The sequence below is a fragment of the Pseudopipra pipra genome, chromosome 1, assembly GCF_036250125.1.
Source record: "Pseudopipra pipra isolate bDixPip1 chromosome 1, bDixPip1.hap1, whole genome shotgun sequence".
NCBI lineage: Eukaryota > Metazoa > Chordata > Aves > Passeriformes > Pipridae > Pseudopipra > Pseudopipra pipra.
The window spans coordinates 14715263-14738041 of record NC_087549.1 but is presented as its reverse complement, the minus strand read 5'-3'; the positions used below and the strand labels follow the sequence as shown (position 1 = coordinate 14738041).

General features: G+C 38.5%; 1 protein-coding gene across 1 annotated transcript in view; it reads right to left on the bottom strand.

Annotated features, from left to right (window-relative positions):
• EIF3H (eukaryotic translation initiation factor 3 subunit H) overlaps positions 1–22779 on the bottom strand; it is an 86600-nt gene that overhangs the window by 8473 nt on the left and 55348 nt on the right. Inside the window, exons 3-5 of the mRNA XM_064646358.1 lie at positions 8538–8705; positions 6929–7028; positions 5407–5556 (exon numbers count right to left, since the gene is read on the bottom strand). Of these exons, the coding sequence (XP_064502428.1) occupies positions 5407–5556; positions 6929–7028; positions 8538–8705 (418 nt within the window). The remainder of the gene's footprint in view (positions 1–5406; positions 5557–6928; positions 7029–8537; positions 8706–22779) is intronic.

Below are 22779 nucleotides of genomic sequence, written 5' to 3'. Positions count from 1 at the left end.
CACCTGGAGACACCACACTGGTATGTGAATCCTCATAAAAGAAAACTACCAGCTGCAGAACTGCTTTCATATTAAGCACCACGAAGTCCACGCTGTGTTCTTTTTTGGGAAGAAATACAGATAATAGAAGAGGGAGAAACAGAATAAAAATCAGGGGAAAAAATCTGTCGTGGATTCTTACACATCTAATGAAGAAATAATCTAATGCAAGAGCACTCCAACAGAACTGTTACAGGATCATGCACCTGTAGGGAGAGACCTGTAAAACTTCCAGAAGTTTATCATTTGACACTTACCTGTGTAGCTTAGCTGTGTACCCAAAAAGGACAAACACATACAAACTGTCAAAGGGAAACTGTCAAAGCCTGTTTAGAACATAAAACAGACTAGAAAGTATAGCCTGGAAAGCAATTTCTTGTGCTGTGCATTTTTTCTGTAACAGCCTTATACTTGATGGGGTATAAACCTTCACAGAAAAGGGCAGATATGAAATCAGGTCCTTGGCACACGGATTACTCCTGATTCCTTGTTTAACAATTATCAAATACAAAGGTCACTTAATTCTGAGGGTGAGAAGTAGAAACCTGTGGAGTAGCATAATCTGCAGGTAACAGTCTCGTCTTTTCTGTCTTTTCTTCCCAGTAGTGAGCCTTGCATCTGGCAGTGTTGTGGTCCAGCAGCCACCGAAAGAGAAAGCAACAACTGTATATTAACTGAACTCACAGATCACTCACTACACAAGGACATCCAGCTAGGATTCAGGTCTGCCTAACAGACGTGAATGCAAACCTTCCTCTTCCTGAGGGAGTGCTCATAGCACCAGAGGCTCCCTTTGCAGATATATTTTAAGGAGAGCAAAGGTGCAGTTTACTGTTGCCAGCAAAGTCAGTTTAAGAGGTTCCAGCATCAGCATCTTCCTGCCTCTCCCTCTTTGCCCAAAGATTACAGCATTCTCAGCTGTATGGATTCAGCTGTTTGCGTGGGCACACTTAAAACTCTTTTAGTGAAATAGTCTACTGTAAATGCAAACCCACCCCCTGTTGGGGGTTCTTTTTTTTTTTTAGGGAGGCTGAAGGAAGGGCTGGAAGGGAAGAGTGGGAGTCTGCCTTTTTCCATCACACTATTCCACAAAGCTATTTGTACAGCCATATTCTGAAACAGATGAGGGAATAAAAATCTTTGAGGGTGGGAGGGGTGTAGAGATGAAATGGGGGTAGGGGGAGAAACAAGGCAAGCAGCTGGGGCTGGAACCTCAAACTGGCTCCACTTCTGTAGGATTCATAATGGGGAACTACACATGAAGCCCACATTTAGTTCAGCATCTTTAATCAGAAAAGGACTCCAGTCACACTTGCTAAAGGTCTGAAACACCCAAAATGAAGCCTCAAGTGAAACACCCAAACTTCAAAGAGCAGCAGCAATTCACATCATTCTCAGCTGCCCGTGTCCTGCTCATTAGTTTTAGTTGTTTCCACACACAGCTCCCAGGCCTCAGCTCACACTTTTGGAGAAGCCCACGTACCCACACTGGGCCGGGAGCCTGGGTGCCTCAGCTCCCTCTAAGATCTGAGTCATGATGCTGGAACCGAGGCACCAAATTTTGGGTATAACAATTCTGAAGCTGGAGATGTCCCAAAAAGATGCCCCCGTAAACTTGCCTACAATTGCCATATTTGGACCCCCTCCCTTATTTGATTTTATTTTGCTTGCACTATGGCTAAAGAAGACAAGAACAAGGAGCAGCAAGAGGAAGCATAAGAAAATGCTGTATCTGTTGCTCATTTTTTCCACTTTCCATCAGCTCTACTGAGGCCTCTCTCCAAGTCACTGCTTTTTGGGAAAGGTGCCACCTTGTACAGCGTTTTTCCTCCTAGTGAGAACAGCTTTCAGTGGATTAGAGAGGTACTGCTGGGCAAAGCACATCTTTTTGATTAAAAATTTCTAAGGAACATTCCCACCACTTAGCAGAACTTGTCTACATCTCAGCATTTCAGCCTGAGTTCAACCTGTGCTGCTTTAGAGGATTTTGTTTGAATGAGATATGTAAGTCAGGAGTCTTGAGCTCCATTTGTTTTCTACTCTGACTTTGATGAGTGCCTTTGGGCAACACATTTAACCTCTCTGTGTCAGGTTCCCCCCTCTGCAAATTAGAGATTTTCATAATTATCCTAATAATCTGTTAAGCACATTGAGATTTTTGAATAAGCAGTAAAATGTATAAAGTTTAATACTGTTTTCAAAAGCCAATGTAACCCTCCTTATTGTCACTTTCACAAAAATACTGCATCTGATGTTTGAAAAATATATCTGCCAAGTAGATGTTAGTGCAGTAAATGTTCAGCACATGTTTGCTTCTACTGACGCACACTATTAGAAAAATTGCTTGAGACAAATTGAGATATTATAGAACAACCCTATTATGAAGCTAGACCACAAAAAAGGTTTTTTTAATTTAAACTAGATCATCAATAAAATAAGGAAGAGATGGATGAGAATGAGAAAGTTGGTTGTAATTATTTCTCTGAAGATCTGGAACATTATCTGACAGGATTTTAATTCTTGAGACTCTATCAAAAGACTGGCAGTGCTCCAAGGTCTTCAAGACATTTTGGTCCTTAAGGGTAGCAGGAGGGTAACAGTTTGAGAAAAGGGTCTTTACTTGCTACTACTTGCTAGCCTTGTGCTAGTCTGCCTTCAACTTCTTTGCCTAGAATATTACAGTCAATTCAGATTTCACAAGAGAAACACAAATTTTTGCCCCCCAAAAGTAAACTACTATATACGATCACAAATGTACTTCAAAAGGAGAATGATATTAAGGTGCAGGCAAAGTACCTCAAATACGTAGAGCTTCAAACTCAGACAAGGTGGGTGGCTGAACATGTGAAAATCATGATGAAGTAAACTCTCCAGAGGAGAGGAACTATGGGTAAATAATTTTATTGCCAAAACTATTGCTTCAGAAGATTACAAAAGGTTCAAGGATGCTCAAAAAGAACAAAAAAACCCCCCCAAAACCACCAAAAAACCAAAAAAGCCTAACCAACCCCGAACACCAAAGAAATAAACCAACAACAAAAAAACCCAAACAAAACAAACAAAGAAAAAAACAAACAAAAAACAAACAAAACAAAGAAAAACAAACAAAAACAAACAAACAAAAAACCAACAAAACAAAACAAAAAACCAACCAAACAAACAAAAACAAAACAAAACAAGGAAACCAAAAAAAACAAGGCCAAAGTCAAAAAGGAGCCTTGAAGTTACTGTCAACGACAGCAATAATTGCAAAGTGCAGAAGACAGGCACCAAAATTAAAAGTTGCTATCTGAAATGTTTTAGCCACAGCTGCTGAAAGACAAAAATAAGGCAATGTGAAAATAAATACAGAAAAATGAAAATAAAACTCCAAATAGTGGGAGTTTGAACTTCCCTACTTCAGGCAATATATTCTTTGACAGAGCAACTTTCGCAGCTGAATTCAAGTAAAAACTAGTTAAATATTTCAGCAAGCAGTACAAGTCACCCTACCTTGAATAAACAAGCATTAAAATGTTTTAATTTGCTAGCTGCTGAGTTATACCAATGTAAGATATCACTGAATATAACCTGCATAGTAACTAAAAGCAGCTATCAAATATTAAAAAAAGGACACATACAAAAACTTCCAAGCAACCCACTGGGGTAATTTCCAAAATCTTCTCTCCATCAAACCAAACTAATCACCCTAAGTTCCTTGAATAGACCAGGTGAGCCAGAAAAATCTGCCCAGAAAGTCTGTTTTTAATTTTGGGTTCGTGTTTCTCTTGTTCACTTCTCGTCCCCTTTACTGATACGAGGATCAACACAACAGCCTGTCTTGCACCAGGCTTTTAACACCATCACTCCAGAACAGAAAACAATTTGTACAGTTCTTATCTTTGATCTTGAGCCAGGGCACTGGTACTGAACAGTTACTATGTAAGATGTAAAGCTAATGAAAAACTTCAACTGTGGCTTGTGAACTGTTCAAATTACTTTCCATTTCCAGAATTGTATTGTGTGACCAGCAGCACCCCTTGCTAGGATCCAGGGTGCTGGGTAGTCCCAGCCCTTTATACAGGAGCAAACTCATAGAAACAACCAAGGACTGTCAGGTCACCTGCAACCTGCTGTATCCTCAGCATGGTCCTCTTTTTCACAGTAAAGTGACAGAGCTCACAAGGAATCAAATCATTGGCATCTCCTACATCCAGTGTCCACCCTCTCCTCAGATGGGGTAAGGTTTGTGATCTTTGACCAAGGAAAGAAAGAGCCTGACAAAAACCCTGTGGAGTCAAACAGACTGAACATCTCGGTAAAAATTCTTCACTTCATTAATTCCAATGCGCAAAGTCACAACTTTACTGGACAGAATTATCGACTAAGTATCACTTGTGACATTTGTAAATTCCTCAGCAGAGTTCAACCCTATACTTGTTCTCTCTTAACCACTTTCTCTAAAAGCTATCAGATCCCTCTATACCTCCTCATAAGCTCAAGTAAGACAGAGTGGAAAATTTCCACTAGAAATATGGATCATGATCTTCAGTCTTATATGGGGGGGGCGGGTAGCAGAAAAAAGGAAAAAGAAAAGAGGCCACTAGCATCAGAAGCTTGGCAGACAACACCCTGATGTGTAAGTAGAGTCTTATACCCCAAAACCCCAGTTTCTACATACAACAAGATACTGCACCATTTTGTGTATCTGGTTGTTTTGGTCAGCCCAATAATAATCCAAATAACTGTACTGTGTTGTGTAAGATTTAAGCACCACCAAATTTTTGATCATACTGCTAGAAGGCATTCCAGCTTTGTAATCAGAAGTGTATTTTCAGGACAAAGTGCTACAAGAACAAAATGTTATTCTTAAAGTTATAAAAAGATCATTTTAGAAACTCAATTTCTGACATTATGAATGCTGGCTGTCATGACAATCAGTCTGAGCATTTTTGTCAGTTTCTCAGAGCCTTTATTATTTTATTTTATTTTCAAATTCATCCTGCTACCAAAGTAAAACAACTGCAATTTCTTTTTTATTAAAATAATTCATACAATTACTTAAGGAATATTTAACAACCAGCTTTTATATACAGATCTATTTGCCTAAATTTTCTGAGTGCCCACATTTTCTTGAAGAAATCCATACCACAAGCAGTGCAGGTATATGTGGATTACAGACTGAATTTAGTCCTTGAATCTAATGCTACCAGTTTTACCATGCAATTTTCCTTCAGCAAAAGAACATGAATGGTAAAGTGTTAACCCCATTAAAAGTCAAGGCAAAGCTTGCACGGACTGTAATGAGACTGGGATTTCACCCAAGGTGTTCAACTGTGGTTTGGGAAAGCGAATAAAAGTACATCCATTACTGTAACAAGTACTTACCTGCTAGCCAGACTGAGCAATTCATGTCTATCGGCTACTGCAGATTTCTTTTCCAGTTCCCACAACATCACATTGATCAGGTATGAATTCTTAATTACAATGGGCACTTCTTCAAACATGTTTTCATATGCAATATTTGCTTTTTTCAAGCTGTGAGAAAAAGTTAAAGAATATTTACCAATATAACCAGTACCTCTCTTATTCTCTTTGTTGAATTGCTGCTCCAACAATTGGCAATTTTGTAAAAACTCTTGATTGTCATAGTCCCACAATCTAACATGAGTGAAGTTTTGCTAAGAGCACATTTGCATAGCAAAACCTCACGTTTACAAAGACTAGGAAAAGCTGCTCTAGGAAAAACTCTCACAAGTCAAGCAGCTGCCTTGCTTGCTAATACATTACCTACATGAAAAAGCCTCCAGCAACAGACTGTACTGACAGGATTAACTCTGCCCCTTCCAAAATATTTTACTGATTTCCCTGCCATCAGGGTTTCTTAAATAAAAGTGAACAGTTAGTTACCACATGACACTAAAATATATTTAACAACATAACTACTAGAATGAAAAACGATTTCCCAAATAGCTGAATAATTAAAATTTTTACTGACCAAAAAATCAGATTCACAAAATAGCCTATGTTTTGGAATAATTAAATTCTATGGTGAATATTAAAATATAAACTTCCAGTGTGTATTTTTTTACAATATGCACATAAAAAACTATTGCTATTGCTTTATAATAAAGCAGACAGTAATACCTTCCATTAAATCTGGAAATAAAAGCATGATCTATAAGTTTCTAAGGAAATACAGCCTTAACTTCTCTGTATTCATATTGGATTTTGGAATAAAATCTTTTCGATTTTGCCTCCTCCCCCCCTCCTTTTTTTTTTTTTTTGGACTAATCACAAATTTGTTTGTTCATTATGGAAATGTTTAGACACCAAGCAACGAAATGATTATGTTTTTTCTCAGTGAAGTAATTTTAACACGTGCTTGTGCTTTTGCTGTTGAATAGCTAGCTGCTGGAGGAAAAGGATACCAGCTAAGGCCTACATCTGTAACAAGCAGCTCATCTTCTGAAACAGAGTAATTATCCTACTTTACTCCAGAAGATTGTGTCCACATGGGGGAGTTAATTTGGAATAAATACACAGCAACAGCTATTCCAGAATACCTGTTCTATTTTCCTTCAAGACAGATCAGGTATTTCCCTTCCTCCATTTCTTTTTGGCTCTGTCCCCAGATACAGCTATCTTCTCCGTGGTCCTCTCAGCACATCCACTGACTAGCCCCAAAATCAGTTCAAGTTCCACCACTTACCCTGATGCCTAAAGACTGACTTTCATGCCCTCTCAGCCCCGTGTATCAGTGCTCATCTATCACTACCCACATAGATCCATTTTTCCAGCACGCACTGTTACATGAGATTTTAAAACACAGTGTTTCATTATCCCATGTACTATTCTGCACCCCAAATTCAGCAAACCCTGTGAGAAAACATTCTTTGAAGTTACTTACGCTTCTGGAGAGAAGTCTTTTTCTTTGCAAACTTCCATCAGTTTGGGAGTCAGCCTATATGCCTTCAGGGACAAAGATCCTTGGGCAGTCTTAATGGGATCTATTCATTAAAAATGGAGGAATCATAATATCAGCAGTATTAACAAACCCAGATTGCCTGTTTTATTTTTAAATATCTCAGTGACATAAACAGGAGGAAAATAACTAAGTAGTCCTATTAACAAAAATTAAGACAATGAACACAAAAAAGACACTATAGCAAAGGCAATCCTATTGTACTGCGAGGTAAAATACATCCAACAATATACAGTGAAGTGAATTAGTAAACTTAAGTTGGAGAACATGAGGGGACCTAGACCCATTCTACTCACATTATTTCCACATTAAAGGTCCAATTCACATTTTCTTTTCTTTCATATGAATTATCCATAGAACTTACGTAACAGCGACCTCATTTAAATAAAGATTTTTCCTTCCAGCTATTATGCAGTAAATTAAAATATTCATTAAACTATATTTTATATTAAGAAATGTAATTTTAGAGTAGCAATAAGCTAATTCAGATCAAGTTGCCATGCTGCTTCGTGTATGTCAATGTAACTGGTATATAAAAAGATTCGTTTTGCCTTGACATACTCTGCTGAATTTAGGGGGAAATTTTCTAAACAAACTGTTACATTCCTTGGACAAAGAAGCTTAACACTTGCAGCATGATAACGGCTGAAGCATGCCAACATGAGAATAAAAGCTGTGTTAACATTCATGTTGTCTGAAACTTAACACAGTAAAACTTTTAGCAATCGGTGATAAAATGAAAACCAAAATAGACTGAAACAAGTGGAAAATTCATCAAGGTCTGATGATGCAATGTTTCCAGCCAATATAAGTATACTTTAACAACTTGTTCTTTACTGTAATCCAATTGTTAACATACTGAAACAATTTTGGGGCAGCTCATAAGATTGATCGTATTCATTAGTATTTTTTCTGACAGATACTCAGGACGTTACATTTACTTCTCAGCTGGAAACTATATGCAAGTCTGCCAGATATGGCAAACTGTGAGTGTTTGGGGAGGGGGAGGCTATAAAGCTGTTAAATTGCCTACGGTTCTGATACAGCACAGAACATCTGGTCTGGAGAGCTTGAGGAAACACCATTAAATAGGCAGAAAAGAAAAAAATCTTTGTGCTAAGAAACAGTCCAGGTTTTGTATGCTTCTGTCAGAGGTATAAAAAAAACTTGGCAATTTGTGCGATGATTGGTCAGTCACGTACAGAGCCAGACACGCTAGCAAGCGGGGTTTGTTAGACATCTGGTCGGGTTCCACCAGCCCCTTCCACGAGGGAGGGGAGATGAAGGAATAAAAATGAAGCAGCTACTCCAGCATTCCAAAACGTACACATCAGGGCTCTGATAGCAAGAAAAATAAACAGAAAGAAGGAAACCCTGTCTAGACTTAGCTGCTGCTGAGGCTGCCGTAGACACAGGGTTGGTATTTACTCGAAAAGGCCTGCCAGGCTACTCTTACAGGCAAAAGACAGAATACAAAAATAGTAATAATAATATTAAGAGGGGAAAAGAATAATAAAGGAAACCTCATACTAACCGTAAATGAGAACTACAGACTCCTCAATTGCGTGCTGGTAGCTGAACTGGGAGTCCAGGAGGGCACGAGTGACAAAAGAGCCATAGTACGTGGACTGGTACCAGCCAACGTGAAGATGATCAATGTTTACGTGGCGGAGGCTTCGCATCATTTCCATCTGGTATTGAACTAGATTAAATAAAAAGTATGTTTAAAAAGTAAACTTACACAATTTGTACTATTTAGAGAGAAAGCTTGATATTAAATGAGTAAATTGTATTTTATTTTATTTTCATTTTTGCAACTGCCCATAAATTTGTTTACTCGCTGCTGGACTGTCTTCATTAAAATCCAGAGCTTCCTCAGAGAGTAAGACCAGCCTGAGTAAGCAGACTTTTTCAGCTGCATTTAATTGCTAAAGTGATCAACAAACTGTTACACGTCATTTACAGTGTGCATTACCTTGCTCATTCATAAAAAAAAAATTATACTGGGTTTCATTAAGCAGTAACATTTTACCAATTAGTAACAAAGACATATTGTGATTTAAGTTGCAATACTGACTGGAATTAACTTGTGGAATCAAAAGGAGAATTATTTCATGAGTATAAGAAATAGATTATAAACTACCTGTGTCTTCTTCACAACAAAAAACTACATTTATGTTAGGACTTTGGGGGACCAGCGATAGCTGTCAGATAGTTTTGACTGTATTTATCTCCTCTTTTTCAACACTGTTTCTTCTTTTTAGATGTATATAAATACAAAGAATGTGTGTATGTACATACTATTGTATATAATACACACGCATCTATATACAGTAAATTACTTTAAAAAGATGACAACTTTTTTTTGTCAGGCTTTTTACACCAACAGCTGTAATGTTTCATTGGACCAACCACATAAATTTTATTCCTACTAAATGCTTCATTCAAACAGATCACCTTTAAGGAACAGAATTCTATTCAGGAATATTTAACATAATCCCACTGAGCAGAGAAACACACCTTATCACTTATCAGACCTTTCAAACAGACAGACACAGTGCCTGCTGGTTAAACTTAAGGAAACAGATTTCAGTGTGATTATCAGATGAACCAATGCTCAGAGCCAACCAACAGGAAATCAAATGCAACAACACTACACAGTCCTTCAGTTTTGTCTGCAGCTGCAAAAACTACAAAGATAAAACACACACCCCTTATGCATTCATTTTTGTTAATTTTTTTTAAGGCTTCTCCTTGCACAGATGAAAACATGATATTCATTATAAAAAAGCAACACAAATTCATTAGGGGCAGAATGTGCCACGTTTTCAGACTCCACTTCATACTTTTTCAAAAGGAAATAAAATCCAAACATATTAAAGATACTAGGAGACATTTTTCAGGACTCGACAAATATTTTTCCAACTTATCACCCACCCTTACAGCACAAACTACATTCTACAGTCTCTGGCCCTTTTCTTTAAACTGCCATATCTGAATGACTGTATTTTTAAAGTAACACTTATAAACACTTATATAAACCCTTGCAGATTTCTTCTATCAGCATATGTTGGTGATTGCATTCTACTTCATAGTATCTTAATAGAAATGGTTTGAAATTAGTGTTTCATCCAGGGCACCATGATAATACAACACCCCAAAACTAGTACAGCAAACCCACCCAAGCTTCAGTCCCTAACACTCAGTCAGCAAAGGCCTGCACCATGTGCCTGCTTCTAAACCAAGGCCCATCTAGAGATGCCACCACACTCTTCAGCAGAGCCTGCAGAACTGATCTAACAGCTATTTCAAAGTCAGAATGAAAACCTTCCCCCTGCCAGGTCAAAGGAAGTTCACTGTACAACTTCCAGAAACGGTGGTCAGTCTGAAGCTCCTCATCCACCAGTCCCGATGCTTCAGCATCTCGACATTTCTCTCAAAAGCAAAGCTAAAATCTAGCTTGTCAAAGAAGCTCAGTCCTTAAACTTAAAAGGTTTTGGTTGATTTTTTCGGGGGCAGACCTCAGAACACAGACCTCCCCAGAACAAACTAAAAGACTCTTGCTCTGACCACAATTTTTAATTAAAAAAGCATATGATCCAGTTATTAAATGTAGCTAGAATGAATTATTTTGGTTAAAATAAGCTTTTCAAAGTTATTATCTGTGTGGAAAGCAAGACCTGTTTTTCACATGACTTGCTGCAACATGCTAAAAAAATGAAATTATGGTTAGATCCTTTCTAGCCAAATGAAGCCAAAAAGAGGAAACACTAGAAAGGATTTTCAAAAGCAGCTGAAAGAGATAAAAGATTTCGTAAGAATGAAATGAAATGTGGACTTTTAGATAGCTGAGCTAGACTGCTCCTTGCAGTGACAATTCTCTTGTAATTGTGGACATTGCCAAAGCAGGAGTGGTCATGTAATGATGGGGAAAAGATACTTAGATATAGATTCCAATGAAATCATATGGTTGACACATCCAGATAATTCCTCCCTTGAGAAGTGCCATACTGAAGAGTGGGAATACTCTAAGAAAACCTCCAGATTTTTTAGAGTCGAATAAAGGTATATAATACTCTTAAAAGTGTTCATCTGAGAGGTAACCGGTAACCAAGTTCCAGGATAACTTCTTTTCTGAAACAAACATGTAGCTGAGCATGATGTAAGAGACATTGTCGAGAAGAAAGAGGACTCAACGAAAACCACCCAGATTTCAACTCAGCAATTCCTTCTCTCATGACTGTTAGCAGTTAGATGATAATGAAGGCAATAGTGGAAAAAATGTCAAAGAACCAATAAAGCATCAATAGCTAACATCTTTGCCTTAGGAAAACAACTGCAGAAATTAAAACATGATGCAGTCCCCACCAGGGAGAAATGGAAACTCTTTTAACCAAACATATATATTTTATAACATGTATTAGTAGCTAGATAGCTCCAACAAGCTGCCAACTTGCACAAATGGGTAACAAATGGATAAAAGCCCCCAAGTTGCTTTTGTTGATACCATTACCACAGTTTCTTTACATCATTTGCCCAATATGCAGAACATCATCTTTCTACCTAGAAGTTTAGCACAGACTGGGCAAAAGCTCACTCCTCCTTCTACATAGTCCTCAATCTGCAAGGATTTGGGATAGTCATGCACTTTTTCTAATAAATTCATTGTTCCATGTCATACTCCTTCCCAAGTCACACTGCAAAGTTGCCACTAAAAAGTGCCACTAAGTCTGAGAGCACCCAGAACTGAGGTGAGCAAAGAAAAGGGTAGGGAACAACCAGACCAGGATGTTTCCCCCCTTTACCCCACATTTAAACAGTGTACCTAAATCTTAAAGCAAAGCATTTGTTCAGGGGTGTCCTTACAAGAAGGAAACCCCACAGTTGTGTTTGCACTTCTCGGTGGTGCTGCTTGCATGGAGAATGCACAACCTTTTGTCTCCTGAGCCATCATGCACCTCCTGAACACCTTTCTGGGGTGGATTTTTTTTAACAGAAGATTCTCTTTTGCTGTTATTAAAAAAAAAAACAAACACACCCTCCTCCCTCTAAAAGGGTGATATTTTGTTAGTTTGCAAACAAATGAGGGAGGATTAATGAAGCTAGAAAGTGTTACTATAATTTGTTTAAAGCAGAAAAAGTGCAAAACTATGCAATATGGGTATTTTGTTTGAATATGACTGACTTGTGTGTATTTGTATTAGCAAAATGCCTCTACTGAAAAACCTTGACAGTAGACCCTGTTCTAGTAGATTGGTGGGTATTTTTCCCCCTGAACTCGATTTATTTTAATAAATATAAAACATTAAAGTAAATACTAAAATAACAAAGACATTGTTTTTTTTCTAAAAAGTACTGGCAACATTAGTGGCTTTGTCTGGGCTTTAACATTTAGAAGATATATACCCTATGTTACCAACAAAGCCCAACAAAATTATATCATATATCAGATACAAGGCCAAGAACTGAGCACTGATGTGATGACCTGTTCAACACTGGGACAATTCAGCCATGTTTTCTATACCTTAAAATATCCTTGGTCTATAACTTCACTATTTGAAAACCTGATTTAAGAATAGGTCAAATAGGCTGAGGGATTGAAAAAAGGTCCATATGATTATTTTAAAATGCAAACAAATCTAAGACTCCGGAGTTTCACAATAACTAGCAAATTCACAACCTTCTTGAAGTAACAGCTTATTCCTAAAACACTTCCAAAACAAGTTTTCTTGCAGTAACCTGATATATGATGGAAGTTTACTTATCACTAAATTGTTTCTTTACAAACAATTCATTAGAATTCACCTCTCATGTGGTCACATAACATGTGCATGTTGCTGAAATTTAGTCTTTAAATAGTTACCATTACCATCAGAGGAGATGCATTTCCATCCGGGCACATTCAGATTGCCAGTAAACATTATGACATGTGAGATCCTGATCAAAGGTGGCCTGGAGGCAATACATTTGATGACACCTCAGATGCTCAAGGCCTTAATTTCCAAAACATACTTTAAGTTGATATGCCTTAAGAAATCTGGTTTCAAAAGTAGCAACCAACATGCCTCCTAAAAAGCCAAGGCCCACCCCAGTGGAAGACCTTTGTACCCAGTATTACGAGCCACAGACTGACCGGTTTTACGCTGCTCCTCACCCAGCTCACTGCAGTGGACCCTGCACAAAGTAGGCAACAATCAACATCTGCGTAGCCTTCAGTCTGCATTTCACAATTAAATGCTTGTCTTGACTCACGTTGCACAAATTTGTCCTTTCACTGTGTGCTCAAACAGCAAAAGGTGCATAGGCCTTCACGAGGGCAAGTCACTGGTTCAAGAACAAGGTGGACCTTTACTGCTCCCTCACCCTCAACAGCCTCCTCAAACCTGAAGATGGATATTGTTTCCTTGCAGAATGTTGAACACCCAGAAGACAGATCAACCAAAACTACCTACAATTTACTCAGGACTAGGCATACTTTCCATGGTACACAACAATCCATTAGAAGAGCCAGCACCCAGCTTCTGCACTAACACTTCTCTGAATTTAACTGGCAAAACGAATGTGGCAAATTTTGGTTAATCTGGTCAAATTATATTGAAAAACAGCTTTATTGAAAAATATCCCTTTTATAGCACCACTACTAATGTGGATAATATTTTTAAGGCAGTAATTTGTCTCTTTTGAAGTGCTACCATGTGGTAGTACGCGTACTGAACAAGTGCTATACACTTCACAGCACAAAAAATTTGGGTTTTTCTATACATATTAACTTTGCCAAACCACATGTATGCTTCAGACAGTATCTTCAATGACTAACCCAAGTTAGCAGATGCTAGTTCAAGGAGCCAGCATATGCATTTGAAAAGAAGGAAAATTGATTTATTTAATTTAATTTAGCACAGAGAATTATGGAGACAACAGATTAATTCGTTCCCCTCCACACACACAATCTCAATTAATTGTCTAAAAAACTATGAATAACAATAACCTCATCTATTGATAACAATTCCAATTGTGAACACACAAATACAAGTAATACCACAAACAACTTGTTCTGGTTAAAAAATAAAAAATAAAAAGGATGGGCAAAGAGAAATAAGAATTCACAATTAATTCCAGCAGAGGCAATGTTTTATCTGAAAAAGCCTTTAGATATTGCTGAAATATATTTCCTAAGCTAAACTATGTGCCCATATGCATACAAATACTTGCAGATTTTTATCTATATCCGACCACCTCACACGCACACTTCTCCCAAGACAAATGCACAAGCTCAGTAACTCAACAATTCTCCTATTCAGGGAGAAAAAAAAATTAAAAGTAAATATTGCCTTCCTCAATAATATTAATTTCCTCCTCCGAAATATCAAGTCAGGGTTACAAAACAGTACTGTATTTTATGCACTTTTGCTATACCGGGCTGAGAGCACCTGATCTCCTCTAAACTTGGAAGCTAAGCAGACCAGGGCCTGTAAGAATCTGAATGGGAAAAAAATCACCTGAAAATAGGCAAAAGTCCAAGAGTTATAGTCAGTCGTAAGACCACAAAAACAAAAGCGAGGCAAAAGACTTAATTCAACTCCATTTTAACTGCTAAACTAAAAGATGAAAAAAAAAAGGGCAGAAAACATTTGGCCAAATATTAATTTTTTTTTAAGGAATTGTTGTGTTCTAATGAGTTAGTAACTGTGGTGGAAAAACTGCACATTCACAAATCTGCATTTTCTCTGTGGGCTATGAGTTAAACTGAATGCACATCTGTAGCAATCACCCTTATCTATGCCACCAATACTACTGCTCTAGTAAGAGCAAGCACAACCATCTTCTCAGTGAATGCTCATTACAGCAACTGAGGATTTGCTAGTGTCTTAATGCTTTTCTGAAACAAAAAGGTCCTTCATTTTATGAGAAATAAGGGGAGAAACAGAAGAGGAAAAACTCTTAAGTAACAATTCATTATGTATGCTCAGTAAACTCATTCATTTTTAACCTTGATCACAATTCAATGTTGGTTTTACGACAGCACTGTGTGATATTAATTGTGCTCTACAGAAAAAAGTACAGGACACCCGGAGGAGATATCACAATCAGTAGGTGAACAGTGAAAAGTAGCAGAGCATAAGAAAAATAAAAAACAACATTTGCAGTGCTTCAGTCTGGAGATACTTACCCCAGTGTAAGCATGTATCTCCAGACTGTTATTTATTACCAGCTTAGTCAGCAGTTGCCAGAGCACAGTCCCCACCAGAGCTGATGACCAGAGCCTTGGCAGTAGGGACAGGGGGAACTGTCTTGGAGTCTGGGACACGCCACCAAGGCAGGCAGTGGCTGCCCATCACCACCTTGTTGCTTTACAGAGGTGGCTCCAAGACAGAGGCCAGCACAAGGACACAGCTCCTGCCAAAGCAGGGCAAGGTAGGAAAGGGCAGCTCTGTGGCTGGTGGGAAAAAAGGAGGATGAGGACAAGTTTTCAGAGCAAGAGAATGGGGAGCATGGGGATGTGCGTGACAGGACAACGAGAAAGTAGCAAATGGAAGCACACCACTTCCTGCACATGTGCTGGCACTCACCCAGGGTTTTCTGACAGGCAGATTAAGGCTTTGGTCTAAGCACATAACCACTGAATTAGGAGGCAATCAAACCCATCAAGCTATTATATCATTTTATTAACACATGAGCAAACACTCAGATAAGCCTTTGGACAAGCTAAATAAATCTCACTGACCACACAATTCTCAACACAACTCAAGATAATGGAAACTTGTTCTGTTTTTAAATAAACACACCAACACATCCAAAGCCTCAAGAAGATTCTAAATAAGGTGGACAGAACTGCCAAGGTAACTTGCAAAATTGTGTTCTAAAGTATCCATGATTATTCCAAAGGATAAAAGCATTATATTACTATCTTTCAGAAATATTAAAACACTTGAGTTTTCAAAAAGCATGCTTTAGTTCAGAAATCCATTTTAAGCTAGCATCTTCACACTGAAGTTGAAATCAAGCAATATAATTCAACTATTTTGTTGGCAATGATTTTTAAGAAGCAATGGCCAGAAGAAAAGGCAACATATTTTGAAGGCTTTCTGTCATATATTTGGAGTGTATTATTGGCATTTATCTAGAAAGCCCCATCTTCACAGTATCTTACAAACACTCACCACTTAATCCTCCCATCTTCTCCTATACAGCAGGTAAACATTATTCTTATCTAAGCATTCATTTGGCTTATTACACTACTATTTTTACATGGACTGAAGACAAATTTTATATGAGATTAAAATCTTTATGAAGAAAAAAAGTCTCAGCCTATATTGTCATGACAGCAGTAAATTGTACTCCTAAAAATGCCATCTGGGCAACTTAATTCTTGCTTTCCTTGTAAAAGAGCAGGAAGATGCTATCTCATTTCCTAATAAACATCACATGCCTAATGAAAGCATCAACTGTTTTCTATTAGGAGTGTATTCCCGCGAATTTCAGCACCCTGAAGCCTTTACTTACACCAATTTTGTCCAATAAGTATCATTCCAGCTGATAAAATGCAAAGTAGGATTAAAGGCATGAAAAGGAATCAGTATGGTAAAAAAACAACTGTAACCTCTAAGCACGTTCTTTACAAAATGAGTTTTTTTAAAGTTCCATAAGATTCCTTAAGTTTCTTTGCTGGCCATTGATTTTTGCTTGTTTCCTCTAGTGAGGCTACATTAATAGGTAAAAGATCTTTCTTTACAAAACATCAACATAGCCACCTTAGTTCTCCCAGTTACAAAGCAATTAAGCACACAATAACACAAAACTGTGTGGTGAAACTCTAACTCTTTTCCTACATAAATGTCAATCAGTTTAATGTATTTTATGAAATTTTATATTACATAAATACTCAGAAAGGTTATTCAATTATCTGGAAAAAACTGGAAATGTTTAAAGATTAATGAAGTACATAGTCACTTTTACTTTTTAATATAACACAGATTTTCATATTCAACAATTTGAAAGTAGAACAGGGACAGACACCAAAATAGAAACAACTCAGCAATCCCTGCATTTTCAGCAATGTCATACAGCACACATCACAAGTAAGTCAGTCTCATTTTGTTAAAAACTTTTCAATAAGTGAAGAAAAACAACTTCACATAAGGGGCTTGGGGGCTTTTAAATTCCTCACTTCTCCCTGAAATGCAGAAAAAAAAAACATTTCTCTTCTTTGTAAAGCTTCAAAGTTTGGGTATTTTGTATCGTTCATTGTTTGCATTGCAGAAATTCAAAGTGCGGTGGAAAGAGGAGGGACATCCTCAACAGCTCACTTAAAGTCAAAACACCCATCTTCCCTTACCAGATACAATGAAGCAAGTAGTTTTCTGATGGCTTGGTATTGAATATTGACAGGTCTGTTTTCAAGACTTTCTCACACTATTCTTAAGTTTCAAGTTCACAAAATGTGGTCTGAACACTAAGGCAGACACAGCCCCCATACAACAATTTTCCTGCATTGTCCTTATAGCAAATCAAGATTCATTAAAAGAAAAATCATTGCTACAGCCTCTTTCATCAGTTGAAAGTTACACAAACTATTGGTTTTCCGTGACCTCTATCAGCCCATCATGTAGGGATAACACAGCTAAACACATGGCAGAGAGAATCAGTGAAGTAAGAACAACATGGTAGCTGCCCCCATAAACCCATCCTTTGAATCAAAATTACACAAAAAAATTACAACTGTGTCTTCAGCACTGGGCTTCCTGCTTCTTCCACAGGGGGCCTACTGTGCAGAGAAAGACCTCCCCACAGACTGGGAAGGCTCGAAGCAGTCAACATCTACTGCTCCTTCCAGGAGGAAACGAGGACCCCACACAACTCCCAAAATTCACATTAGTTTTACAAAGTCTACCAGTTTTATATCTAGCCCAGGTGCTGTTACTCACTGAGCAAACAGCTGTAAAATGCCACATTAACTTCTTTATTTTCAGTAGGAATCACACTTCATTCTCTGCCCTACCAATAATTAGGAGCTTTGTCTAAAACCTAGATGAACACAGTGTTACAAGGATATTTCAGCAGACCTCTTAAAACTCTCTTAGAACTCCACCTGACACCTCTGAGTAACACATCCCATTGAACAGCAGCCACATCACTCTCCATGACACAAAGAAAGACTGAGACATCCCACCTGACCCGCTTAGAGAGCAATGATTAAACTGTAGGAAAGCTCCAACCAAGGGCAGCTTCACTTGGATCTCTGCTGTACGACCTTCTCAGCCAAGTCTTCAAGCCATGAGCAACATAACTTTAATTCACACAAGGTACAAATAAGTCAGCATCCAGGCAAAGTCCTACTCAGTAGACACATGAGAAAACATCTCTCCACTACGAGATTTGGGGCCAGACATTTGCTTTGTCAAGCATTGACTTTCACACAAAATAAGTTAAACCCTCTTGCTTGCAATCCCTGCCACAACAGAAATCTTTGCCCTTCTTTAGCTTGCAGACAGATCCAAGAGTGACAGCTTCCCTGCTGGTTTAGTTCCTGAGCTATAGATCCAGCCACTGTTGGCTGACAGACACATCCAACATCACTTATCACTGGGCAGCTCTTTAAAAGAGACGCAAAAAAATCAGCTTTTACTATCCTAACTCTAACACAAGAAGTTTTTAACATGCTGGCTTACGAAAGGGTAAGCAACCAACCCCTACACCTAAAGATTTCTACAGATGAAGTGAAAGGTTTGTGTCGCACATGTGGAGGCCATGGATCCATACAGAGCTGATGCCTAACGAGAGCCATAACTAAGTATATCAAACAGATGTATTTTTTTAAATTACATTAAATTATTCATAAGAGGTACACATTACACTTGTATTTTACTGTAGCACGTTGGCTACCAAGAGCTGTTCTCAATTCTCTTCAGGACAGTTTTGAGTTTGTGAAACAATATGAAGAAAACTGATTTTAGGTGGGCTCATGAATAGATGACAATGATTAACATTTTCTAGGGAGCTTGAAGAAAAAAATTCAGTTTTGGAGGAAGAGTACAACCAACGGTTCAAACCTTGTGAAAGAATTTACCCAAAAGGCTCCTAAATTACTGCAATTAGATGACATTTCCAGATCTCACGAAAACCTATGCTTTTGTATTAAGTCCTCCCTGCCAACAGTCATGACACAATCATTTTGGAAGCTGTTAGCTGCACCAAGGAACAGCAGTTTAAATCAAATTCTGGTAGAGGTAGTCCCTTCCTGCATGTGAAAACCAGCCTCCTTCACTCCCTATATATTACGCATAATATTATGTAACTGTCGATATGACAGGTAATGGCATCAGAAACGTATTGGAGATTCAAGAAGGTACTTAGTGGCCATGGATGCTAGCAGGCAGCAAGAGGCATGTGATGAGAGACAGGAAATTCTGACCAAAAATTCTTCATCCAGAACCAATGACATCCAAGTTTTCAACACGTCTCATCCCATACAGCTAGGCATTGGTGTTAGAAGAAAAACAATGTGTGAAGAATTTTGGAGGTAATCAATTGAGGAAGCATGTTATGCTTCATTAGGTGAAACCTTGTTTTTATGCCAATTCCAACACGGAAATGTTCAAGAACATCACTAATACATCACTGTACTGTTTCCTTACATGACTGCTGTCACAGCAGCTATCGATTAATTGGCATGTGCAACATTTAATTAGTGAAAGAATATTAAGGTACTTAAGGCTTTAAAAGTGTACAGTTTCAGGCATAACAGCACAGACTTATAAGTAACTCCAATATGATTCTTTAACACAGGGTGAGCAGCTTATAACACAGCTGCCATGGAAAGCCAGTAGGTAGGATTTTGAAATGCTCACTGGCAGCTACTGCACCATTTTGACACAAGAACCATGAAAAGGAGACACACACATGCCAGACCTTGTTTTAACACACAAGAATCTACTGCACTACTTAAACAAGCGTGGTTCAGTCTTCAGGCTTCCCACACAGATGTGAGGAAAGAAAAATCCAGTACACCCAAATGACATTTCAACTGGTCAAGGCAGATCCAGCCTAACTGTGCTGGTGCATTAATATTCTCCAAATACCCAAAATATTTCTATATCAGACTTCCAACTTTGTCTTGGACAACCTGCATAATAGCTACTACGGGTCCCATTTTCTTCTCAAGGAAATCTGATTCATCATCATCACTTACTGCTTCCTTGTTTTCACTTGTGTGTGTATATATATGTACATATATAGACACACAGATGGGAGGGGGTGGAAGAAGAGGGAGAGACAAAATATACACACCCCTCCATATGTAAACATGCATTTAATCAGAAGTCAAGGTGGATTTACCAGGTAAATCTCAACACACATGACCATACTTTTATATACCTAGAAAAAGTCATGTAAAGGCAACTTCTCAACAATAAACAAGACACAGAAGTCTGACAGAGTGTTTGCTCGCACTATTACAAGGTCCATCTCTATATCTGTCCCCCTTGCCGCTCCCCCCCAGTAATTTCAAGCTAACAATTTCTCACCACTGCCCAGATAATAATGTGGCCATTAAGGAAATCAGGCCAAGGTAACTCAAAACAGAAACCCCCATTTTATTCTGTGTTAGTACTGCAGTTAGGAGCTACAACACTGCATGGTTTCCACTGAATGGCTTCACTATTCATATTAGTCATGTTTCTAAAGCCCAGGCTAACACTAGCAATGCCTGCATTAGTATAACTTCTTCAATGTGTCCTCAAAGACACAATGAATTCAGGCCAGATTCAGAAAGTCTGTTCCATAGCCCAGCAAGAGGAACAATAAAACCAGGACTGGTTAGATATTTGAGGTAATAGGTCATGCCTTTGCACAAGCAGTCTTTGGCACCTAGCAACTTAAGATCACGCAGTATGTTCAAATGAAAAAGATATCAAATAATTTAAATAAAACTAAAACCTACAGGAGTTTAAGAATAGCAAATTTAGAAAATAAAGCTCAGGGCTTTTAGATCAAGCTACACAAGACAGAGTCAGGGCAAATGGTTCCTCTTTCTAGGGCTTGTAACATCATATGGCTGGATTTTGCAAGCCAAAGCTAATATTTCAGCAACATAGCACTTTTATATCTAAGTGTGGCTTGTTCTTTTAAAGTAGTCAAGAACTAAACTCACACCCTGTTATAACAGGCAGAAGAAGTGTTCTGTGCCAAGAAGGAAGTTATAAACTTAAAGAAGGTTTTTTACATGGGAAACCAGTTGGGAAGCAGAGGGACAGATCCATTGCAATCAATTCTCTAATGAGTAAGAGAAAATACACAACACATCGGAGCTGGAGGCAGGAGGCTGTGGTTCCACTGCTTGCTCAGCTGAAGGACTCCCTGATGGGGACTGGACAAGTCAATTCTTTCCATTCTCGCTTCTCTGAAGAGTACAAACCCTTGTGACAGCATTCACCATTTATCCTGTACACAGCCTCAAAGCAAAACAGCTTAATTTGAGGAAGAGATGAATCATTGAATCACTTGGTGTACCTATATTTCACTGACTGCCAAAATGCCTTTGTAACTACAATATATTTACAACCTCAGATTATAGGTGGAGAAAAAAAAAAAAAAGAATTCAACAAGATTAATACAGTCCAAACAGACTTCAGATAAAAGACATAATGATGACGAGGTGCAGGGCTGTGATCAGCAGCAAAGTCCATCCAGAGGCCAGTCACTAGTGGTGTGACCTGGGGGTCAATACTGGGTCCAATACTCTTCCATCATCTTCATTAATGACCTGGATGATGGGATAGAGTACATCCTCAGCAACTTTGACATGATACAAAACTGGGAGGAAGTTTCTGCCGACATCCAGAGCGACTTCAACATGCTGGAAAAAAGCTCAGCAAAGGGAATCACAAAGTCCTGCCCCTGGGGGCAGCAGCAGCACATGCTGGGGCTGACTGGCTGGAGAGACTGCAGAAAAGGCCCTGGGAGTCCTGGTGGACATCCAGTTGAGCCATCAATGGACCCTTGCAGCAAAGGCAGTTCTTGGGCATTAGGCAAAGCATTGCCAGCAGGTCAAGTGATGATCCTTCCCCTCTGCTCAGACCCGGTGAGACACATCGGGGGTGCTGTGTCCAAAGCTGGGCTCCCCAGGACAAGAGAGACACAGACTTACTGCAGAGAGTTCAGGGAGAGGCCATGAAGATGACTAGGGCATCTGTCATTCAAGAAGAAGCTGAGAGAGCTGGAGAAGGGAAGGCTGAGGGGGATCTTATCCATGCACATAAATACTTTGGAAATTCAGCTTCAACATATGACAAAATTATTTGTTTGCTTTCAAGCTGTGAGGAAGAGCAAACCCCACAACAGGCTGCCCAGAGAAGCTGTAGAGCCTCTACCCTTGGAGACAATCAAAACTCATGTGGACAATCTTGTTCTAGTTGATGCTGCTTTGAGCAGGGGGATTGAACCAGAGACCTCTAGACATCCATTCCAACCTCCGCTATTCAATCATTCTATGACTGGAAAAGATGGCTTAGTAAGTTAGAAGACAGTAAAGAAAAATAACAAAAAAACCCCCAAACATTAACTTCAGTCACATTTAACATTATGAGTAAATTTTTATTTTTTTTAAGGGGTCAGGATCACGAAGTTCTGCTAAGTGTTGAAGAAAAAATATTGCAATCTAAGTAAACCAAGTTTGGTTTGAGTAAAATACAGGCTTCTAGAAACAACCAACCATAGAATGAAATTTCATCAAAGAAGACTTTTTGTGTTTCAAAAGCAGCTATTTTTATTCTGCATTC